Source organism: Nannobrachium achirus (assembly GCF_963921795.1).
Source record: "Nannobrachium achirus genome assembly, chromosome: 4".
NCBI classification, from domain to species: Eukaryota; Metazoa; Chordata; class Actinopteri; order Myctophiformes; family Myctophidae; genus Nannobrachium; species Nannobrachium achirus.
In genome coordinates this window covers 47,137,292-47,157,888 of record NC_137813.1, presented here as the reverse complement: position 1 = coordinate 47,157,888, position 20,597 = coordinate 47,137,292, and the positions used below count along the sequence as shown (strand labels likewise).

At 42.1% G+C, this 20,597-nt stretch overlaps 3 protein-coding genes across 6 annotated transcripts; 2 read left to right on the top strand and 1 right to left on the bottom strand.

Moving 5' to 3' along the window:
- Nucleotides 1-751: 751 nt before the first annotated feature.
- On the top strand, nucleotides 752-5,140 carry tubb4bl (tubulin, beta 4B class IVb-like; the record flags this gene model as incomplete). 4 transcript variants are annotated; one of them, XM_080725028.1, is made up of 5 exons in its annotated part: nucleotides 752-808; nucleotides 1,986-2,094; nucleotides 3,070-3,180; nucleotides 4,083-4,162; nucleotides 5,021-5,140. In XM_080725028.1, 5 exons carry the CDS (start codon nucleotides 752-754, stop codon nucleotides 5,138-5,140), a joined length of 477 nt encoding a protein of 158 aa, XP_080581154.1. The 4 variants fall into 4 exon arrangements, with proteins under 4 accessions (XP_080581154.1, XP_080581151.1, XP_080581153.1 ...); XM_080725025.1 differs by having other exon boundaries at nucleotides 4,083-5,140; XM_080725027.1 differs by lacking the exon at nucleotides 1,986-2,094 and having other exon boundaries at nucleotides 3,078-3,180; nucleotides 4,083-5,140.
- Nucleotides 5,141-6,574: 1,434 nt separating this feature from the next.
- Nucleotides 6,575-13,023, bottom strand: crb3a (crumbs homolog 3a). The gene is made up of 5 exons (XM_080724131.1): nucleotides 12,979-13,023; nucleotides 12,257-12,367; nucleotides 11,639-11,833; nucleotides 8,648-8,697; nucleotides 6,575-8,530 (listed from the first exon to the last, which is right to left on the bottom strand). Exons 3-5 carry the CDS (start codon nucleotides 11,727-11,729, stop codon nucleotides 8,321-8,323), a joined length of 351 nt encoding a protein of 116 aa, XP_080580257.1. The 5' UTR covers nucleotides 11,730-11,833; nucleotides 12,257-12,367; nucleotides 12,979-13,023; the 3' UTR covers nucleotides 6,575-8,320.
- Nucleotides 13,024-15,059: 2,036 nt separating this feature from the next.
- On the top strand, nucleotides 15,060-20,026 carry asf1ba (anti-silencing function 1Ba histone chaperone). Its single transcript, XM_080723890.1, has 4 exons — nucleotides 15,060-15,384; nucleotides 16,226-16,341; nucleotides 18,829-19,005; nucleotides 19,250-20,026. The coding sequence occupies exons 1-4, from the start codon at nucleotides 15,276-15,278 to the stop codon at nucleotides 19,439-19,441; spliced, it is 594 nt and encodes a 197-aa protein (XP_080580016.1). The 5' UTR covers nucleotides 15,060-15,275; the 3' UTR covers nucleotides 19,442-20,026.
- The last annotated feature ends 571 nt before the right edge of the window (nucleotides 20,027-20,597 follow it).

The following is a 20,597-nucleotide window of genomic DNA, read 5'->3' as shown; positions in this document are numbered from 1 at the left end:
ATAAAAATAAATAAATGATAAATTGCTAATTGGAAGAAAGGAAATATGACATAAACGTACTCATGTCATGTGGCCACCTCTGTGAAGTTGGCATCCCATATGATGAAAACAAAACATATATACAAATGGTGTCATTCTTTATTGCTGGATTTGTGCTGAATTGTGCCGTAAATTTTATATTTATATTTTGTTCTGATATCATTTTTTAGATATCCTACACACCACCACTGTTCTGCTGCTATGTTCTACATAAGTACTGCTGCTCTATACCGCCCTCTATTGGGCTCTGAACTGTACTGCTGCTAAATTCTGCTAATTCATAACCATAACAATATTTTTATATATAAATATATATCAAAACACAATTGATGATTTCAACGGCACAAATTAGAGTACATCCAGCACTAAAGAATTTTTGGCGGGATTTCGAACCAAATAAAATATCAAAAAAATGATACCAGCACAAATTATAAAATACAGCACTAAAAGAATGACAAAATTTGTATACCGGTATGTTTTTTCATCATATGGGATCCCAACTTCGCGGAGGTCATGTGATGTCGCTTCATTTGGTCTTGTTTTCATATAGCTAGGTTGCTTATATCTCTCACAAAATCTGGCAACAGAGGCGGTGCATGTTGTACACCCAGGCAAGCAGTCGGTCTGCAGACTCTCCCTCTCAGCCTGCGCTGATCAATCCGGTCTCTGATTATCCCATCATCACATATCCACTTTCCAGTTAATATCCAAAATGCGCGAAATTTTGCATTTGCAAGCTGGCCAGTGCGGAAACCAGATCGGAGCCAAGGTAGGAGGCAATCACAGTTATTCTATATAGGTTTGGAATCAATGAATAATACTGCCTACTAGGCCTACTAGCCTATTTATGATTCAATGCAGGAGCCCTGGCTTCACGGTGAAAGCAGTCATTCATCCTGAATTACGGTATTTAGATCTAGAAACCTATAGAATGTCGACCCTTCTTCAAGCAGTCGTGCAAACATGTTGAAATATTATAATTAAGGAGCCAATTGCATGCTCTAGTTTTTCTGCTGCCCGAATGGGTGTTCTTATAAAATCACATGCAACGACAATTTTGCACGGATTACGCAACGACTAGCCTAGCCCTATCTATAGAATGGCTGATATTGCATGAAATGTGTAGGCTATTGCATATATCAGCATCAGCCATTTAAGGCTAGGACTATACTATGATATGTCCATTCATTCAACTGTGAACATTATATCAATAGCAAACAGACTGCTGCATGTCAAATACATTATATAAAAAAATCTACTTTTGCAGACATTTTATGTGCAATTAGCTACCCATTGTGAAGATGTCATATAAGTGTAGCATAGCTTGTGACCTATTTAACCCTGAGATGTAGAATACTATCTTTAGTTCTGATAGTGGCCAAGTGACCTATATTCCAAGTTGGTAGAAAAGGCCTGTTTTTTTCTAATCCAGGGGTCTTCAACTTCAATGGTCTGCAGCCCAAAGACCCCATAGCTGCCTGAGAGAGAGAGAGATGAAGCAGGGACCACTTAATTGTATTGCAGATTATACTTTTCCATTGATTTCATAGATTGTTGTTGTTTAATGTGTATTTTCAGATCGTTAACTTTTTAAACCCTCAATTTAGTCAACTTGATCATTGGCTCTGTACTTTGTTCTGCTCTTTTCCCCTCTACAACGCCCTGAAAATAGCCATAGCTTGTAGATCGGCTTTTTTTCCGACTAATGTTCTCCATCAAAACAAATATTTGGCAGACCCCGTTGTAATAACTCTGAGGACCTCCTAGGGGTCCCGGTCCCTCTGTTGAAGACCCCTGTGTAATATATTTCCACAGTGCAGCTACATTACCTCAGGAGGGTGACTCATCCGATTTTCATTGATTTGCACGTGCATTAGCCTTCTCCTTCTGCTGGTAAACCTTGCTTAAAACAAATTAATACATCTTTGTGTTTCTCCATCTCTCAGTTCTGGGAGGTGATCAGTGATGAGCATGGCATTGATCCCACTGGTTCCTACCATGGAGACAGCGATCTGCAGCTAGACAGGATCAGCGTCTACTACAACGAGGCCTCAGGTACTTTTATGAAAGGCTAAGCTATAGGGAGTATGCTGTGCAGGGACGTGCTGGCCATTGGGAAAAGCGGGACAATTCCCGAACGGCCGGTTCATTCCCGGTCCAGGCCGGCCATTAGAAAAATATGTCGGCCTTCGTTCCATTTTGGGGGCTGGGCGGCCAACAAAGTAAAGCGTCACTGTCGGGCAGAAACCTTGTCTCTCCAAGTTTCAAATGTATACATTTTTTCGCAAAGCAAAGCCCTGCTTCATCATACAAGGCCGTTGCACAAAAGTAGTGAAAACAGCAGATCTACAAGCACACCGCGAGGCGTTGTGTGCTTGCCTTGTAGATCGGCTGTTTTCACTAGTTTAAATCATTTTTAAAATGATAAATACAAAACAAACGTTTTGGACATACAAGGTTTCCACCTGACAACGACGAAATATAACTCATGTAATTGGCCCACTGGCTTGTCACTTGTCATGATCTGAAATGGCAAATCTTTGAGTAGCTGCAGCGCTATAGAGAGAGATCTCTCTATAGCGCGCAATGAGGGCCTCTCCAACTCTTTTTCCCGGGCTGAATCAGGGGCCCAGCACGTCCCTGATGCTGTGTGTGGGTGTGTGTGCGTGCGACGTGCGTACGCGTGTACACACCTGTATAGAATCTTAGACCTTTATTAGCCATGTCTCCATACACCTACCGGTATATCTAGCTACATCCTCAGTTATACTTAGTTCAACACTGGTGTTGCCTGTGGTAAATAGCAGATATACAAGCTCACAACGCATCACGGATGTGACGCGTTGTGAGCTTTTAGATCTGCTATTTACTGAGGACGACACCGGCATGCAATTATTATATGCAAGTATTTTAATGATGCTTACAGTGTATTATTTTTTAGTCTTACAAGGAATACAAAGCAAATGATTGGCGACTTTCATAGATTTGATATAAATACACCACTGATGATCAATTTCTCATCCACTTCAGGTGGAAAGTATGTGCCTCGTGCTGTCCTTGTGGATCTGGAGCCCGGCACAATGGACTCGGTCAGGTCCGGCCCCTTTGGCCAGATCTTCAGGCCTGACAACTTTGTCTTTGGTAAGTGTGGGGAATTCAGCATGACAGGAGCTGTCGACTGAAACTTGTCTCAGAACTGAACACACATGAGACCCTGTGTATGATCATGTACTTACTGTTAGGTACACTGTCTCGTGGAGCCAGACAACTATTCCACAATCTCCAAATGCTATATGCTAGCAGCAAGCTATATATGCTTAGATATTTTTATTTACAGTATATTCATTATTCAGATACATTTTTGTGACTGTTGAGACGAAATGTGGGGAGGAGGCCACATCCGCTATCGCTTGATCATTTTAAAGCTTCCGTGCTCCAGACTGCATGACGGAAGCATTCGAAAATTGTGGGAGACAACAGTCTACCTCTGTGAACTTGGCCCCCCATGAAAAAAAAGGTCAAATCATGAATACAAATTGTGTCATTTTTTAGTGCTCGATTTGTGCTGAATTGTGCCGTAAATGTCATAATTTGTGCTGGTATCATTTTTGAGATTATTTAAGTAATAGGTTTGCTGAGCCCACTAATCGGTCCCTAAATCGGTCTCATTCTTTAGTGCTGGATGTGCTCTAATTAATAATAATAATATCTATATATATTTGTTTTGATATGGTTATGAATTAGCAGAATTTAGCAGCAGTACGGTGGGCCCTACAGAGGGCGTGTAGAGGAGCAGTACTAGGTTTGCTGAGCCTTCCACCCCCCGTTTCTTTTGTGTAAAATATCTCACAAATGCTACCAGCATAAATTATGAAATTTACGGCACAATTCAGCACAAAAAATCATGGGGTGCCAAGTTCACAGAGGTCAACAGTCTGGCTCGCGAGACTAGGTACACCGTAAAATCCTGTGTGTTCATTTAACTCTTGAGATATGATGACCGGTCAGCTCATTGAGTTCTGGATCTCTTCTCTATGTAATAGGCCAGAGCGGTGCTGGCAACAACTGGGCCAAGGGTCACTACACAGAGGGCGCTGAGCTGGTGGACTCTGTCCTGGACGTGGTGAGGAAAGAGGCTGAGAGCTGCGAGTGCCTCCAGGGCTTCCAGCTGACACACTCCCTGGGCGGAGGCACCGGCTCGGGCATGGGCACCCTGCTCATCAGCAAGATCCGCGAGGAGTACCCCGACCGCATCATGAACACCTTCAGCGTGGTGCCCTCGCCCAAGGTGTCCGACACCGTGGTGGAGCCCTACAACGCCACGCTCTCCGTCCACCAGCTGGTCGAGAACACAGACGAGACCTTCTGCATAGACAACGAGGCCCTCTACGACATCTGCTTCCGCACGCTCAAGCTCACCACGCCCACGTACGGCGACCTCAACCACCTGGTGTCCGCCACCATGAGCGGCGTGACCACCTGCCTGCGCTTCCCCGGACAGCTCAACGCCGACCTCCGAAAGCTGGCCGTCAACATGGTTCCCTTCCCCCGCCTGCACTTCTTCATGCCGGGCTTTGCCCCGCTCACCAGCAGGGGGAGCCAGCAGTACCGCGCCCTGTCGGTGCCCGAGCTCACCCAGCAGATGTTCGACGCCAAGAACATGATGGCCGCCTGCGACCCGCGCCACGGCCGCTACCTGACCGTGGCGGCGGTGTTCCGCGGGCGCATGTCCATGAAGGAGGTGGACGAGCAGATGCTCAACGTGCAGAACAAGAACAGCAGCTACTTCGTGGAGTGGATCCCCAACAACGTGAAGACGGCGGTCTGCGACATCCCGCCGCGCGGCCTCAAGATGGCCGCCACCTTCATCGGCAACAGCACGGCCATCCAGGAGCTGTTCAAGCGCATCTCGGAGCAGTTCACCGCCATGTTCCGCCGCAAGGCCTTCCTCCACTGGTACACCGGCGAGGGCATGGATGAGATGGAGTTCACAGAGGCGGAGAGCAACATGAACGACCTGGTGTCGGAGTACCAGCAGTACCAGGACGCCACCGCCGAGGAGGGCGAGTTCGAGGAGGAGGGAGAGGAGGAGGTCGCCTGAAAACCCAGGTCTCTGGACCACTCCTTTATAACCAGTATCCCAACTCTGATGTCTTCATCTTTGAATTGAAGGGCGTAACCCTCGCTCACTATAACGCTAGTGATAACGAGTGAAGGTTTTTCATTTGAAATAATTGGCTCTTGTTCTTCTGTTGTGAATGCACTGAATTATGTCCTTTCCTCTATATTCAAAAGCAAGCTAATTTAAATGCGAAGCCTTGAAATTAGAGAAGGATTAAAAATGATGTTTCTCATTAATTGCCATTTCTGCCTCTATGTTTTTATTCATTCATGGGCCATTGACATGTTGCAGCGTTCCTTTTGGGTGTCGTTCCTTTGATGCTTACTAGGGGGCAGCGATAAGCAGTTCCTTGGTTTTAAAACGCCTAAATACAGTACTAAGTAGTAAGTATGTAAGCAATGTTTACAGAGAGTAAGTGACATACATACTGTATACAGTACATAAAATGAAAAGGCAGTAATATTAACTGATGCAATATGAGGCATCTAAAAGCAAGTTTGTAACCTTGTTGACCTTCAAAAATAAATCTCAGTCACCTGAGTTAGTGGTATATTTACTAGCTCTGTGAGTGCCTATGAGTTTGTAGTAGAAGTCAATAACTGGTCTAACTATTAAAATGTTTGGGATTCAGGTGCCCGCTGGCCTACTGGTCCAGGCGCATACCACTTAGCCATTGCCACATAGGCATGAATGCCAGGCGGTGTCGCCGGTCCGATTCCCAATCCAGACGAACTTTGCCGCATGTCGCTCCCCATCTCTCCCCCCATATCCTGTCAGTCTACTGTCCTATCCAGTAAAGGCATAAAAGCCCAAAAAACGAATCTTTAAAATGTTGGAGATTCATTCATTATGTAGTAATTTGTATCCAAAAACATGATTTTAAAAGCAAGCTTCATATACAGCTATTGTGTGGAAATAATCTTGTTCAGTGGAACTACAGGGTGTAGTGAGATATCTGCGCTGCAAACCTACAAATACTTCTTGGTCATCTTGCGCAGGTGAAGAAATGTGATCATTGATGAATTCAAATTGCTTTCTTTCACGTGGATTTTTTGGTTGGTGTTCAATCAGCTAATGAGTCAGTTCAGAAGAATTATTAAGATATGTGACCTGCTATGTAAGATAAGATATATTATGTTCCTCCGCCAGGCACCTTTTATTCTATTACAGTGGTGGGAAAAGAACCTGAAAGCCACACTTGAGTGAAGGCAGAGATAGCAATCTCATTCAAAATGACTGGTAAAGCTGAAACTGAAAATTAATACCACGATTAAAAGTCTGCAAGAAAATGAAGTATCAAAATAATGATAGGCAAAGACAGACAAGGGGTCGCACATGATCAAAGTTTCTTTACTTTTATACAATGCCTTGGTTAAAACAAACGTTTCGGCTCTCCAGCCTTTGTCAGTGTGGGACACGTGGATCAACAAAGATGCTTTTTTTCAATGACGATTTGCCTCACATTTTAGAATTTTGAGGTCTTTCATCCCCTCATGGCAGCCAAAGACAACATGTCAGCCCATAAGTATTAGTCACTTCCATGAATTTGAAGATAATGGTACCGTATCTCTTAGATAATGGCCATGCGTGATGATTGCTGCATTTGCTGCTGCCATCTTCCCTGACCAGGCTGAACATGCAGACACCATTATACCATTAGCTTGCTCTATTTTCTTTTCCAATGGATTTTTGCATTGGCTCAGAATGCCAATGTAACAAGTACTTTGAGGGTCATGGAGAAAATGTATTAGAGTGGAGTAAAAAGGTAAGTAGGAAAACATGCACAAGTCAAGTAGGCCTACATATCCTCAGAAAAAGTACCTAAGTAAAGGAGTGCAGTAGTTTTACATACCTCCTCTGCCTCATAATGCAAATGTTTCAAGACCACAGAATTTACTTAGTAAGTCATGAACTCTCAGTCACCTTTCCCATTTCTTCAGAATGTTTGTAAAGTAAATCAATGTGACTTCACAGGTTGTGGTATGGTCTCCTTATCAGCAGAACAATAATTGAATTCAGTCATTCCCATCTTTTATATGATATTATGTTGAGATAATATTTAATGAAAAAAAAAAGTGTGATGATTTTTGATTGGCCAATGTCATATTTTGGGAGTCTTGTGAATGGTGGAGATACTACGAAACTATGACTTGACAGTTTGAACATTCAGTGGCATTTACAAAAAAAAAGACAAAGAAAATGCTGTGCCTTGTAAAATAACGCATAACAGCGCAATGCACTGGTATATCTGACGTGAAAATAGAAAAGATGTGACTTTAAATTATTACAATTATAATTAATTTAAATATATGCATATGTAATATATGTAAACAATCATTCAAACTTGCTTGAAATAATTTGTTAAATATACAGCAGATGTGTCTAAAATCAAGCTATCAAAAAGAGTTGCATTTGACCTCTACGGCGAGATGTTATTTAATCACATTTAAAAGCACCATCTGTCCAAGTTTAATAACAAAATGGACTCATCGTGGACTATATTAGTTTGAGGTCAAAAGATAAGGGTACAGATACGTACTACGTAGTAAGTTTTGCCGTGAAATGATTGACGATCAATAATGTTTTTCTTGTAAACAAAGCTTGCATGAAGACCAGAATCATAAACACATGCACTATATCTTATGGTAGTATGTGCTTATTATGCTTGTATCATTTAAAGTGTATTTAGCTACCACACATAACAGAAGCTTGATTAAGATTAGACAATGTTATTAAGGCATAATGTTTTACGATTTATTTGATTTGAGCATTAACATAAATATGTAATGAAATGTTAAAAGATGATCATCTGTGGTGATGAAATACTGCAGCTCTTACTTTTTTCTTTTCTTTTTTACATTTAGTGCAGAAGAATTGTCCAGAACCTCCTTGAAATGTAGTCATTTTGATATTTTACATGTGACACTTTAAGGTATTCCAGTGCTTTCATCGTGGTGCTTTCATCGTGGAAACAGGGATGCAGTCGAAGTTGAAATAAAGTTTCCCTTATCCCTCTGAGATATTCCATCTGATATTCCAACTGAGTTATTCAGTTCAAGGTAAGGAACTTGTTCCCACGGGATGTAAGCTTAGCCTGTTCAGCCCAGGGCCTGATCAAATATGATTTAGATATTCGATAGAATCCAATGGCACAACGACTCAAATAAGTCTTTCCTCCTTGGGCAGTTTGAGTGCATCGGGTGCTTCCACACCCCGTGTTCCGGACTGTTCCTCGGCACTGGGCCTGTACGTCCCCTCGGTCTGCCGTTTCTTCTTCACCACGCAGAAGAGCCAGGCGAGGACAGCCGAGACGATGGCCAGCACGCCCAGTGTCACTGTAGGGGCCACGATAGCCGCTATGTTGGGTCCCTGGAAGAAAGAAATAAACAAGACAAATTATATATAACCACATGTAAAGAATTATAATAATATTGTGTGATCTTATTAACTTGTTGACAGCATATTGGAATGTAATCTTTCACTCACGGTGGTGGTGTTATTAGCAGCTCCACCATTTAGAGTAGTGGTACTGTTTCCTGTGAAGAGTAAAAACAGATCAGCACTAAGTACTTTTTTCCAGGACATTTACACTGGGATATGTCAACATCTGCATCTGCAACAGTCAGAGAAAGACTTATCCAATGCACTTATGACAAAACCGGTGTAGTGTAGGATACATAATATATATTCTTATTAGGGATCGCCAACAGTTAACCGTTACCATTTAACCGTTAGGAATTTGATTACCGGTAAGCACGAACGGTTAATGGTGACGATACAAAAAAAAAGTCAAACTGCGTCGCGCAAACTGGTGTATTTTCCTTTTTTTAAATGGGTAAAAATAGAACATTTTTTAACACATTTCCTTAACGGTTACTTAACCGATAAGGCTCAACGGTTACCGCTTAAGAAAATCTCTCCATTTGGCGATCCCTAATTCTTATATATCAATGATATATATTCTAATATATCATTCTTCTAACGGTAAATCCAGGGGCAAAGATATATATGAAAATAAAAGACATAACCACTTATATACTTGGCAGACCAGGGCCTCTATGCTACAGTAGGTCCTCTACTTTTCTCTACACATAAAGTCTCTTCACCTAAACTAACCCTCACCTAACCCTTGCTCATTATGCTAGGGTGGGATGGCTCAGGAGAACAGAGTAAAGCAGGGGTTTTCAACGTTTTCAGGCCAAGGACCCCTTAGTTGAGAGAGATGAAGCAGGGACCCCCACAACTTTTTCATAGATTCCATATAGTTTCATTGTTTGACAGCACAATCATCATTAACTATCTTTACTTAATAAAGTTGACCTTTCACTATGTACTTAGTCTGCTCTTTTTCCCCTCTACAAACCTCTTTACCAAAAATAGCAGATCTACAAGCTCACAACGCCTCGCGCTGCAAGGTGTTATGAGCTTGTAGATCTGCTATTTTTGGTAAAGGTTCTCAGAATAAGGACACTAAAGTTCTAGTGGTTCATATAAAAAATGAGCAAAAAAGATGCTATGATTTGGAGGACCCCCTATAGTAACTCTGAAGACCCCCTAGGGGTCCCGGACCTCCTGTTGAAGACCCTTGGAGTAAAGTAACCTGGACCTGGTCTTCAAGATACTTAAGAGAGCAGGGATACTAAGGATACTACCCATGTCAGACTACTTAAGCACAACACCAGAGGGAGCTCCACTGATCTCACTCAACCCAGATTCGGCACAAACATGGGGACAAAAGTCGTTCTACTGCTATGCCACCAACATTTGGAATGCCCTACCAACAAACTTCAAAATGTGTGTGACTCCTTTCCCTACTTCAAAACCAAAACCGCCTAAGAGGGATAAAAGAGCACCTGTCTGCAGTTTGTAACTGGTCCTAGAAAGGTCATCTAAGCTTACCACCAGAAACGCCCCGCAAACTGTTTACTGTATACATGTTTATTGTTACTAGTGTTGATGATGTCTTGTTTATTATTGTTTATCACTGTCTTGAATTGTATTGATGAATTGAATACACAGGACCACAGTGGAAACAAGCCCCGGGCCCTAGGGCTATTTTTAATCCTTTTAGCAATCATTGTAATATCATACCACTGTACTATTTGCAACTGTTTAGTATTCAATCAATCAATCAAAAATTCACCAAAAATAGACGATCTACAAGTCCCATAATAGGGAGGGACACTCAGGTTCATGTGGCTAAACTATTGATCAAATGCTTATTTGAGAAACGAATTAAACAAATATAATAAATCAACCGTAGATATACATATTGTCGTTGTCAGGTGGAAACCTTGTATGTCCAAGACCGTTAGTTTTGTATTTATCATTTTTAAAATGATTTAAAGTAGTGAAAACAGCCCATCTACAAGATCAACTGTTTTCACTACTTTTGTGCGACGGCCTTGTATGATGAAGCAGGGCTTTGTTTGCAAAAAAAAATAATTACAAATTTGAAACTTGGAGATACAAGGTTTCTGACAGAGAGTGACGATATGTACATGTGCAGTACTGCTACGTAGCAAGTTAGGTCCGGCCAGAGCAGTTCTTTTGCCAGCCACATTCTCCATGACCACCCATGTGATCACTCAGTGACATCACGTAACTACACAGTAACTACTTGGAGAATGGAGGGGGAGAGAAGGCCACTAGTCAGGGAGCACAGCCTGTGCTTGCCACTAGTCAAGCACAGCCTGTACTTGACTAGTGTCAACAATCAGAAAAGAGAACTCCAACCCAAAATATGCTATACCGTACAACACAGCATTACTCCGAGTCAAAGCTCTGTGGAAAAAAGTTTTTCTTTTTTAAAGCCCGCTGAGGATCTTCTAACCCAGTCAATCATTCACTAGGCAAATTGTAAACAGTTCTCAAGGACAAAAGTACATCTTGATAACAAAAAGCATGGCTTGAGGGAGGGGGTAGACTAGTTTCTACTCAGAATCCTGTGGTGATTATGTCTATAACAGGCTAATATGTCCTGCTAAGCTAATACCACCATTTGTATGATAAGAATAAAAAAATAAATACAAAAGAAATAAACATGCAGTGTTTAAAAGTAAAAACATTCTATTTCACATCTGAAAAATAATTGTGGCATTCATTCTGAGTCATTTCACAAGCCCTGCATGGGTGTGTAGAATTGTAAAATGAAACATAGTGTCAAGAGATATGCCAGGATTCAGAAAAAGACACATTCCTTTGTTCCAAATCTTCAGTAGTGCGTTTGCAAGCATCTGCATGTTTCAGATTATCTCTGCAATGCCTGTTATATTTTTATCAGGATAAAAACAGCAGCTGTGGTACGTGGTACGTGTGTGCGTGTGTGTATGTGTGCTGCGTGAGCGTGTGTGTGTGTGTGTGTGTGTGTGTGTGTGTGTGTGTGTGTGTGTGTGTGTGTGTGTGTGTGTACAGAATGTCTGGTGGTCATAAGGTTTTGTGTGGGAGTGTGAGAATGAAGGGTGGTAGCTGACTCACCCCAGACGGGATTACTACCCAGAACCAGCAGTAAGATGCCACCGACCACAAGATCTGGCCTCATCATCATTATATCTGGAAGTGTTGCCATCTCTACCCTTAACTAGGTGCGTCCAGTATGGGTAGACTGGCACGTAGGGCCTCTTGAGCATCAACCTGGACCCATTGTGTCGGGATCAGCATTTGCTAAAGGTTCTGTTGAAGGGGAAAAGGAACATAATTATCAGAGCACAATCATTTAATTGAATGAACCTCAGTACAAGTAGTCTAATGCACATGATATACTTTATACTGTCATGGGTTCCTCTCTAATCTGAGACTTAAGCATTATCAACAATGAACAGAACATAACAATATGAGTAATATGATGCAGTCATGTAGCCTGATGTTGAATCATAACTTCCTTCTAGTTCAGTGGCAGACAGTGTAATAGCTATCAATAGACCATTCATTCAAACAAACATCGTTCAAGTGAATATTAAACTAGATTACTTCAATCCACAGCTCGTTCACTTCAGCAGAAGCATAATAACATACATATACGTTTCGTTATAGTATAAAGTAACAGTTAATATAGCCTTAGTAGCCAACACATTAACATCCATTCCAGTTACATACCTCACGTTGTTTTCAGGTAGGTGATCGAGGCGGTTATAGAGGGAACGGACCAGTTAATTCCTCACGAATGAACCATGATAGTCGCTTCCGCCTCACCTTGTCAGGATGAAACTGTCCAGGTCATAAAGAAAGGTATTCGTAAAACCCTATGCCAGCAGATCAGAACAGTCTAGAAACAATCACTGATTAAAACCACCTCTAAATTGTAATCGCATAATAGGCTAAACTGGCTCCAGTGCTGCTGGTCTGCATCGGAGATAGACTCTCTCTCTCGACTACCTGTTGGTTGGTTTCTATCTATGTAAAACAGTTTTTTTCCTCTACTCTTCAAATCGTCGCTGATGATCACGTGACTCAGTTTCATGTTACAGTACCTGAGCACAGTATCAACCTGTTGCGGCTTTAAAACACAGACGCTCCTTTGTCTGCGCGCCTATGCGCATCAAAGGATTTTCTTTTCCCCCCCCCCCTGTGCGGGATGTATTCTCCCCCACACATCCACATCTCCCCTCTCTCTCTCTACAAAAAGTGCTCAATTACTGCCTGAATACTACGAGACGAGTCCACCTCCATGACAGGCTGACAGTTAAAAAAAGAAAAATAGAAAAAAACCTGGGGGGTCTGCTTAAGTTAAAGTGATATAGACTATTTACACATTGAGTTTAGATTAAATACAACATACGCGAGGCCTATATTATATATCCCTGTACGTTTTCACTCACCTGTTCGTTCACCGGACAAGTGGAGCAACCTGCAGACCATTTCAAAGTTTTACTAGAAGGCTGGACAGGCTGGATATCTGGATATCTGGATGCTGTGAAACAGCGCCCCCGTCAGGCGTTACATTTTCCAATTTGAAAACGCCAGCATTCCTGAAATAGTTCAAGGATGAATGCAGCGGGTAACCGGTCCAATGGTCCCTAATCCGCATCTAATCTCAGTTTTACAGGCACAAAGTGGCAAAGAAAGGGTGACCTGTAATAATCTATTATGACGATGGTCAAAAAAGTCTATGGAAAATTACGTGTTTTTGAGAAGAAAGGATACAGAACAGGCATGTGGGCCGTGACTAAAAGGGAACAGGTTACAATCAAAGGATTAAAGTGTTTCTATTTTAAAGATATGTCCCAATATGCATATTGCATGGAGGCAGGAGCCTCAACTAGGCTACAATGGATGGTTGAGCAACTTGACCAAAAGCTGATGTCTACTAGTCTGGGGTCATCATGCATTGCTGGCATGGGGTGGACATTTTTAATACTAATATTATAATTAAATACAAGAAACACATAAAGAGATAGACCTAAATGACCAGTACAGGTCTGTAACTCTGAGTTTGTACAAATGGAACAAAATGGGCACAAGGCAGTCCAAGAACTTGAGTAGGCCTATATGAGCAGAACTGTCCTTCTAATCAATATCTTTAGTTCTAGCCTATACAGTTTTCAGACTAGCTCCTGTACAGTCAAAGGTCAAGAGTAGGCCTAAACATACTAAATGTTATATCACCCAAGCAGAAGGTCATTTATATTCCATGTTTGTACGTCAGACAGTGTTTCGTCAGACAGTGATTCTGAACCTTTTCCGGCTGTGACCCCCCAAAATAATCATTTGGAATGTATGAGTTGAGACATCCATCCATCCATCCATCTTCAATCGCTTATCCGGAATCGGGTCGCGGGGGTAACAGTTCCAACTGAAACCTCCAGATTTCCTTATCCTGAGCAACTTCCTCCACTCCCTCAGGGAGTATACCGAGGCGTTCCCAAGCCAGTTTGGAGATATAATCCCTCCATCTGGTCTTTGGTCTGCCACGGGGTCTCCTCCCAGTGGGACACGCATCGAGGACCTTATAGGAAGGCGCTCGGGGGGCATCCGTACTAGATGCTCGAACCACCTAAGCTGACTCCTTTCCAAGTGTAGGAGCAGTGGTTCTACTCTCTCGGGTGACTGAACTTCTCACCCTATCTCTAAGGGAGATACCAGCCACCTGTCTGAGGAAACCCATTTTGTCCGCTTGCACCTGCGACCTTATACTTTCGGTCTTGACCCACACTTCATGACCATACGTGAGAGTAGGAACGAAGATTGCTCGGTAGACAGAGAGCTTTGCCTTTTTGCGGATGACGTGGTCCTGATGGCACCATCGGTCCGAGACCTTCAGCTCTCACTGGACCGGTTCGCAGCCGAGTGTACAGCGGCCGGAATGAGGATCAGCATCTCTAAATCTGAGGCCATGGTTCTCAGCAGGAAACCAATGGATTGTGCAGTCCAAGTAGGGAATGAGGCTTTACTCCAGGTGAAGGAGTTTAAGTAGCCTATCTCGGGGAGTTAGCCTACATTTTGATAAATATTGTGAAAATAGCAGATCTACAAGCTCACAACACCTTGCATTGCGATTTGTGAGGCATTGTAAGTTTGGAGAGCGGCTATTTTCTTTCTTATATTATTTGACAATTTGGCAAATGTTTGACCAGTTTTTGTAGTAAAGTTTACTTTTTTTGTTTTGTTTGTTGATTACTTTCAATGTAGTAATACTCTGTTTTCTTTTCTTTTCGTTCTTTCTTTTTTTTAAGGTATTAAAAAGGTCTTAAGCAAAGGTCCTTGAATTGTAATTGCACTGTCACTTTGGGGGTCCAGACCCTCAGGTTGAGAACACCGAGGTTTAATACACCCATGTTACCACCAGGGGGCGATAATGCAATTGCCTGTTGTTGTCTGTTTTACTTGGCAGCTGAGCTCCGCCTCCGCGCAGTCCGCGGTGGTTCTGTCAAACCTGGCGGGAGAGTAGTAGTATTTTCTGTGTTAGCGGCATAAACAAGATAAAATAATCACCGTTTACTTATTTTTATTAACTAGTCGGTGTATCAGGGCATTTACCAGGCATTCGCATTTTGTAGTTGATAGCACCAGTGTTATTTCTTCGCTCGCGCTGCCTTAGCTTTGTGGAACAAAGCGGGTTTCCCGGGAGATTTTGTTTTGAACAATCCTGGTCATTTCTTTTAGCGCGTCTGAAACAATGGCGAAGGTACAAGTGTTGAATGTCGCTGTGTTGGATAATCCCAGTCGCTTCAGGAACCCGTTTCAATTTGAAATCACGTTCGAGTGCATGGAAGACCTTCCCGAAGGTAAATATCAACACAAAGTCGCTGTCAATTCGTTTCCGAGTCAAAAACATTGCGTTGTTGGCTCAGTCTAGTTGCTGGACACAGCTAGCCGCTACGTTAGCAACCCTAGCTAATGTAATGGACCAGTTGAAAGTGTACCGTTTAACTTCAACCTATATAACATCTGTGATCACCCAATGTCACATGTGTATCAATGCGAAGATCCGTTCCTGTTTTCTTCTCCAGAATGCCCCCCATTACTACTTTAAATGTCACTGCAATACAGACATATTGTTTGCTATTATTTGATATATTGCAAGTGCGCCATCTTGAGGATACACCGGGCAAGTGGGCATCTTGTTAATCAGCCTTACTGGGTGGTCAATCTTAAGCCAATTAGGAGAAAACGTGTACCAATTTTATAGATTTACAATTCCATTTGTCTGCTCATTTTCTTCGTGTCATCACTTCCAAACCCACTTGTTTATCCTCTGTCCTGTATGAGCTCTCTCTCCTGATTGGATAAAATTGGGTATCCTGATTCCTGACCTGAAAAGGCATTTCTGTTTAAAGCAAAGCAATTAATATCACTTACCCTACATTAAGTGTGTGTGTGTGTGTGTGTGTGTGTGTGTGTGTGTGTGTGTGTGTGTGTGTGTGTGTGTGTGTGTGTGTTCTCTATGTATGTACACTACGTACGTACCGGTATACACCCACACAGAGGTGAGACAGGAAAAGCTTGTCGGGCTCGAACCCACAACTCGCTGTATTAGAAGAACCCAAATGTGGTATGCGCCTCAACCGCTAGGCCATTGGACGGAATGGACGCCCCATATAAATATATTTCTTCTTTCTTTTTCAGACCTAGAGTGGAAGATCATCTATGTGGGCTCTGCAGAAAGTGAAGAGTACGACCAGACCCTGGACTCGGTCCTGGTCGGACCAGTACCAGCTGGAAGGCACATGTTTGTGTTCCAGGTGTGAACTGAAACACTGTTGCTTCATGCAGGACTACTTTTAAACCGCTGCCTTCAATGTTATACTTAGGATTGGAATAATTTAGGATTAGAACGATCCTTAGTCTTTCCCTCTCGGTCCTTTAACCATTCCTATAGGGCAGTGGTTCTTAAAGTGGATTCCAGGGACTCTGTGGGTTCCTTTATGGGGGTCTAAATTGACCCATACAAGTCTGTAACTCTGACAGAAAATTAAATCTGGAACCGGGCTGATGGGAGGGTTCAAATGACGTAGCTAATAACTGATTGGTTAAATAACACGGAAACGTGTTGTTTATGCATGCTGGATGGCATGAAACCTATGCATGGAGGGAGGGAGACAGCTGCATTTTTGGGCAGTGGTGGAAAAAGTACTCAGATTTTTTACTCAAGTAAAAGTATCAATACTGAATTATAGAAATACTCTATTACAAGTAAAAATGTACTTGAGTTGTAGTGGAGTAGAAGTAAACTATTGGAAATTAGAAATACTCAAGTAAAGTACAAATACCTCAAAATTGTACTTGAGTACAGCACTTAAGTAAATGTACTTAGTTACTTTACACCACTGGTGTAGAGCAAAATACAGGAGTAGGCCCTGGATGCAGACCCATGCAGCTCATGGATGTCCATGGTAGACAGGATGTCCACGAGTGCCAGGAAGTGACCTCACACATCCACAAGACGTCTCGTCGAGACATCACGTGACCGATTGGCTAGTCTCGCGTGATTTAGCTAGTCTCGCGTGATCAGACTTTGCCTCTGTGGAATAGTTAACATGTTGTATATGCATGGGTCTTCAACAGGGGGTCCTCAAAGTTACTACAGGGGGTCCTCCAAATCTTTGAGTGATAGAAACTTTTTTCTCCTTTTTTTATATTAACCACTTGAACCCTAGTGTACATATTCAGAGAACTTTAGCCAAAGTTCATATTGTGAGCTTGTAGATCAGCTATTTTTGGCAAATAAGTTTGGTGTATTGGGGAGAAAAGAGCATACTAAGTACAGAGTGAAAGGTCAAGTTTAATAAGTATTGATGGTTCAAGTGGTTAAATATCTGAAAACACAAATTTACATGAATCCAAAATACACTGATGATTGTGTTGTCAAACAATGAAACTATATGGAATCTATGAACAGGTTGTGGGGGTCCCTGCTGCATCTCCCTCAATTAAGGGGTCCTTTGGCCTGAAAACGTTGAAGACCCCTGGTATACCATTGTGTTTCATGTGTATAAACATATTGTGCATTCAATAATATGCTATTAAAATAATAGATTCATATAATCATGCTTTTATTTTAAACATGCATGTTATAAACATACCTTATTAACTGACAACAACCAATGTCAATACTATAAATCTAGCACAAACAATCTGCCAATTACACAATAATCATGTATACAAGCTATTCAAAAGAGCAGATATTTTATATTTAAAGACAAAATATTATTTTTTCTTTTTAAAAATACGATACGATCTTATATAATTCTTATGATTATTGTTCAACAATTTCGGGGACCCCAGTATCCCCGTGGACCCCCTAGGAGTCGCAGACCCCCTGGTGTAAAGCCTTTTATATCCATGTGTTACTTCGAAACATGGACGAACGACGCTGCAGGTTAGCAGCTCTGGACTGGTCCAGGGTCTCCCTCACGCTCTGCAAGGAAGCAGCCTCTAACACAGGACCAAGAATTCAACTGCCCTACTAGCGCTACACTCTAGTCAAAATAAACTAAACTACTTCGCTACTCACAAAAACAAAGGTTGTTTTGTGTTGTTGAAAGTGTATTCTCGAGAGTGGGAAACCTCTCAGCACCCCATCCACGCTGTAAAATACACTTTTTGAGCAGAAAATAAAAGAAAAGTGGATGTGTGAGGTCACTTCCTGCCACTCGTGGACTTCCTGTCTACCAAGGACATCCATGAGCTGCAGGGGTCTGCAGCTGCGTTCCCTTGAAATACAGAGCAAACTCGAGTCGGTACAATTTTAGTCTAGATCAGTGATCCTCAAAGTGGATTCCAGGGACTCTGTAGGTTCCTTTTTGGGGGTCTAAATTGACCCATACAAGTCTGTAACTCTGACAGTGTACAAAAAAAATAACAAACAAAAAGACTATGAACTCTATAGTGTAACGTGCCTCTGTTGTAGACTGTCACACACGATTGGGCCGACACAATGGCATATATGCATGTCGTCTGACATCATGGTAGTTTTTCCAATACTCAGTCATTGATGGAAACGCACGATCAGCGCAACATGGCGCGGTCCGGATCGGTGCAGCACGGCACGTTCTGTAGGTGGATAAGTGCCTCAAATGTGATGGAACCGATTCCAGTTCCTCAATGTTGGATCCGGTTCCTACGGTTCCGGATCCCAACCCTTCTAGTTCTGAATGGGTTAATTAATTCCGATTGCTCAACCAGGTGGTTAAGAGTCGGTACTGACTGTATTGTTTTAATCTCCACAGGCTGACGCTCCAAACACAGGTCTAATACCAGAAAGCGATGCTGTAGGCGTTACTGTGGTGCTAATTACCTGCACGTACCGTGGCCAGGAATTCATTCGCATTGGCTACTATGTCAACAATGAGTACACAGACCCTGAACTGCGTGAAAACCCACCCATCAAACCTGACTACACACAGGTCAGAACCGTGTGTGTGTGTGTGTGTGTGTGTGTGTGTGTGTGTGTGTGTGTGTGTGTGTGTGTGTGTGTGTGTGTGTGTGTGTGTGTGTGTGTGTGTGTGTGTGTGTGTGTGTGTGTGTGTGTGTGTGCGATATGAGATATTAACTTTTGAATGTGAAGATTTGTTGGCATACATTTTACTATAAACATATTACTTTGTACTGTTTTTAATATTTTCCCCTGACATATTTTTCACCTTTCAGCTCCAGAGAAATATTTTGGCATCAAACCCACGTGTGACAAGGTTTCATATAAACTGGGACGGCTGTGCGGAACGAATGGAGGACTCTGAAAACGTGGACCCTGCCCCAAACTCCATGCTTCCTCCTTCCTGCCTCCCAGGCAAGGCCCCACCCCTGGGGCTAATGCCAGACAACTCCATGGACTGCTTATAGAGACTCCTCCACTCCCTGTCTCTGAAGGATAAGCTTTTCACAGCACTAACATACGCCTTTCTTTATTTTTAAAGAATGCCCATGGACATTCTAGTGCGGATGTACAGACAACTTTGCCTCACAGGTGCCCTTATTTCCCTGAAATATGTTGTCAACAGTTCGGTTTGACTTCAGGGAACTGCTCCTTTGGGAAGAAGATGAACACTGTTACTGGTACAGTCATCAGTATGCATAGAGAGTTGCATTTTACTTGACTTATTGAACACTATTGATACAATGGGTTAACTTTCAATTAAATGTCATGGAATGGGAGACACTGACTGAAATTCACCTGAAAAAAATCAGAAAGCTGATTCAGCTTGCTTCATCTTTTTGCGCTGTGGTATTAATTCAAGTCATTTAAGAGGATTTGGGCGTAATGTACATGTAAATATAAAAAGAAAAAAACTTGCTGTCCAAGAATTTGATAATCACCCACTGTATTCAGGTTCCTTTTTGCACTTAACATCATACTTTTTCCTTATTCGTTATTGCTGGGACTTGGATGTGGTACTGTATATCGCTGTCTTCAATTGTTTTTGGTTTTTGTCTGCCCTTTTGTTTTCAAAATAAAGAAATATATTGTGTATGTGTGATGGCATATGCATATGACCTTGTGACATGGAGAACGATAATGGCATTCCATAACAGAAACGTACGTTTGGGAGTCCCTGGTGGTTCAGCCACTTAAGTGCACAGACTTGAGAGGGCGAGGAGCTGGATTACAGCTGAATACAATGACCTATCCTGAAATAATGCATTAACAAAATGCCAACAAATACAATACTAAATATTTAAAATATGTTTGCATAGCATATGCAGAATAGGAAAGTATAATTTGAGAAAGGGACTATCACGAGTGTATGTCTGATCGAAAAAGAACTTGTATGTGCATGTCCTTTTACAATTTAGGCAGACAGTCTTAATCCAGAGTGATTTACAGTAAACATGAAAAACGTGGGTAGGATGTCTACCACAGTAACACACATGCACTTGCATTTGTTTTTATTAAGATAAATTATAGGGGTTCCGGGTGGCCAGAGTTTGGTCAAATGACTTTGAAACGTCTGTTGAAACCATCACAATAATACAATTACTCAATACAAACATGGCATTT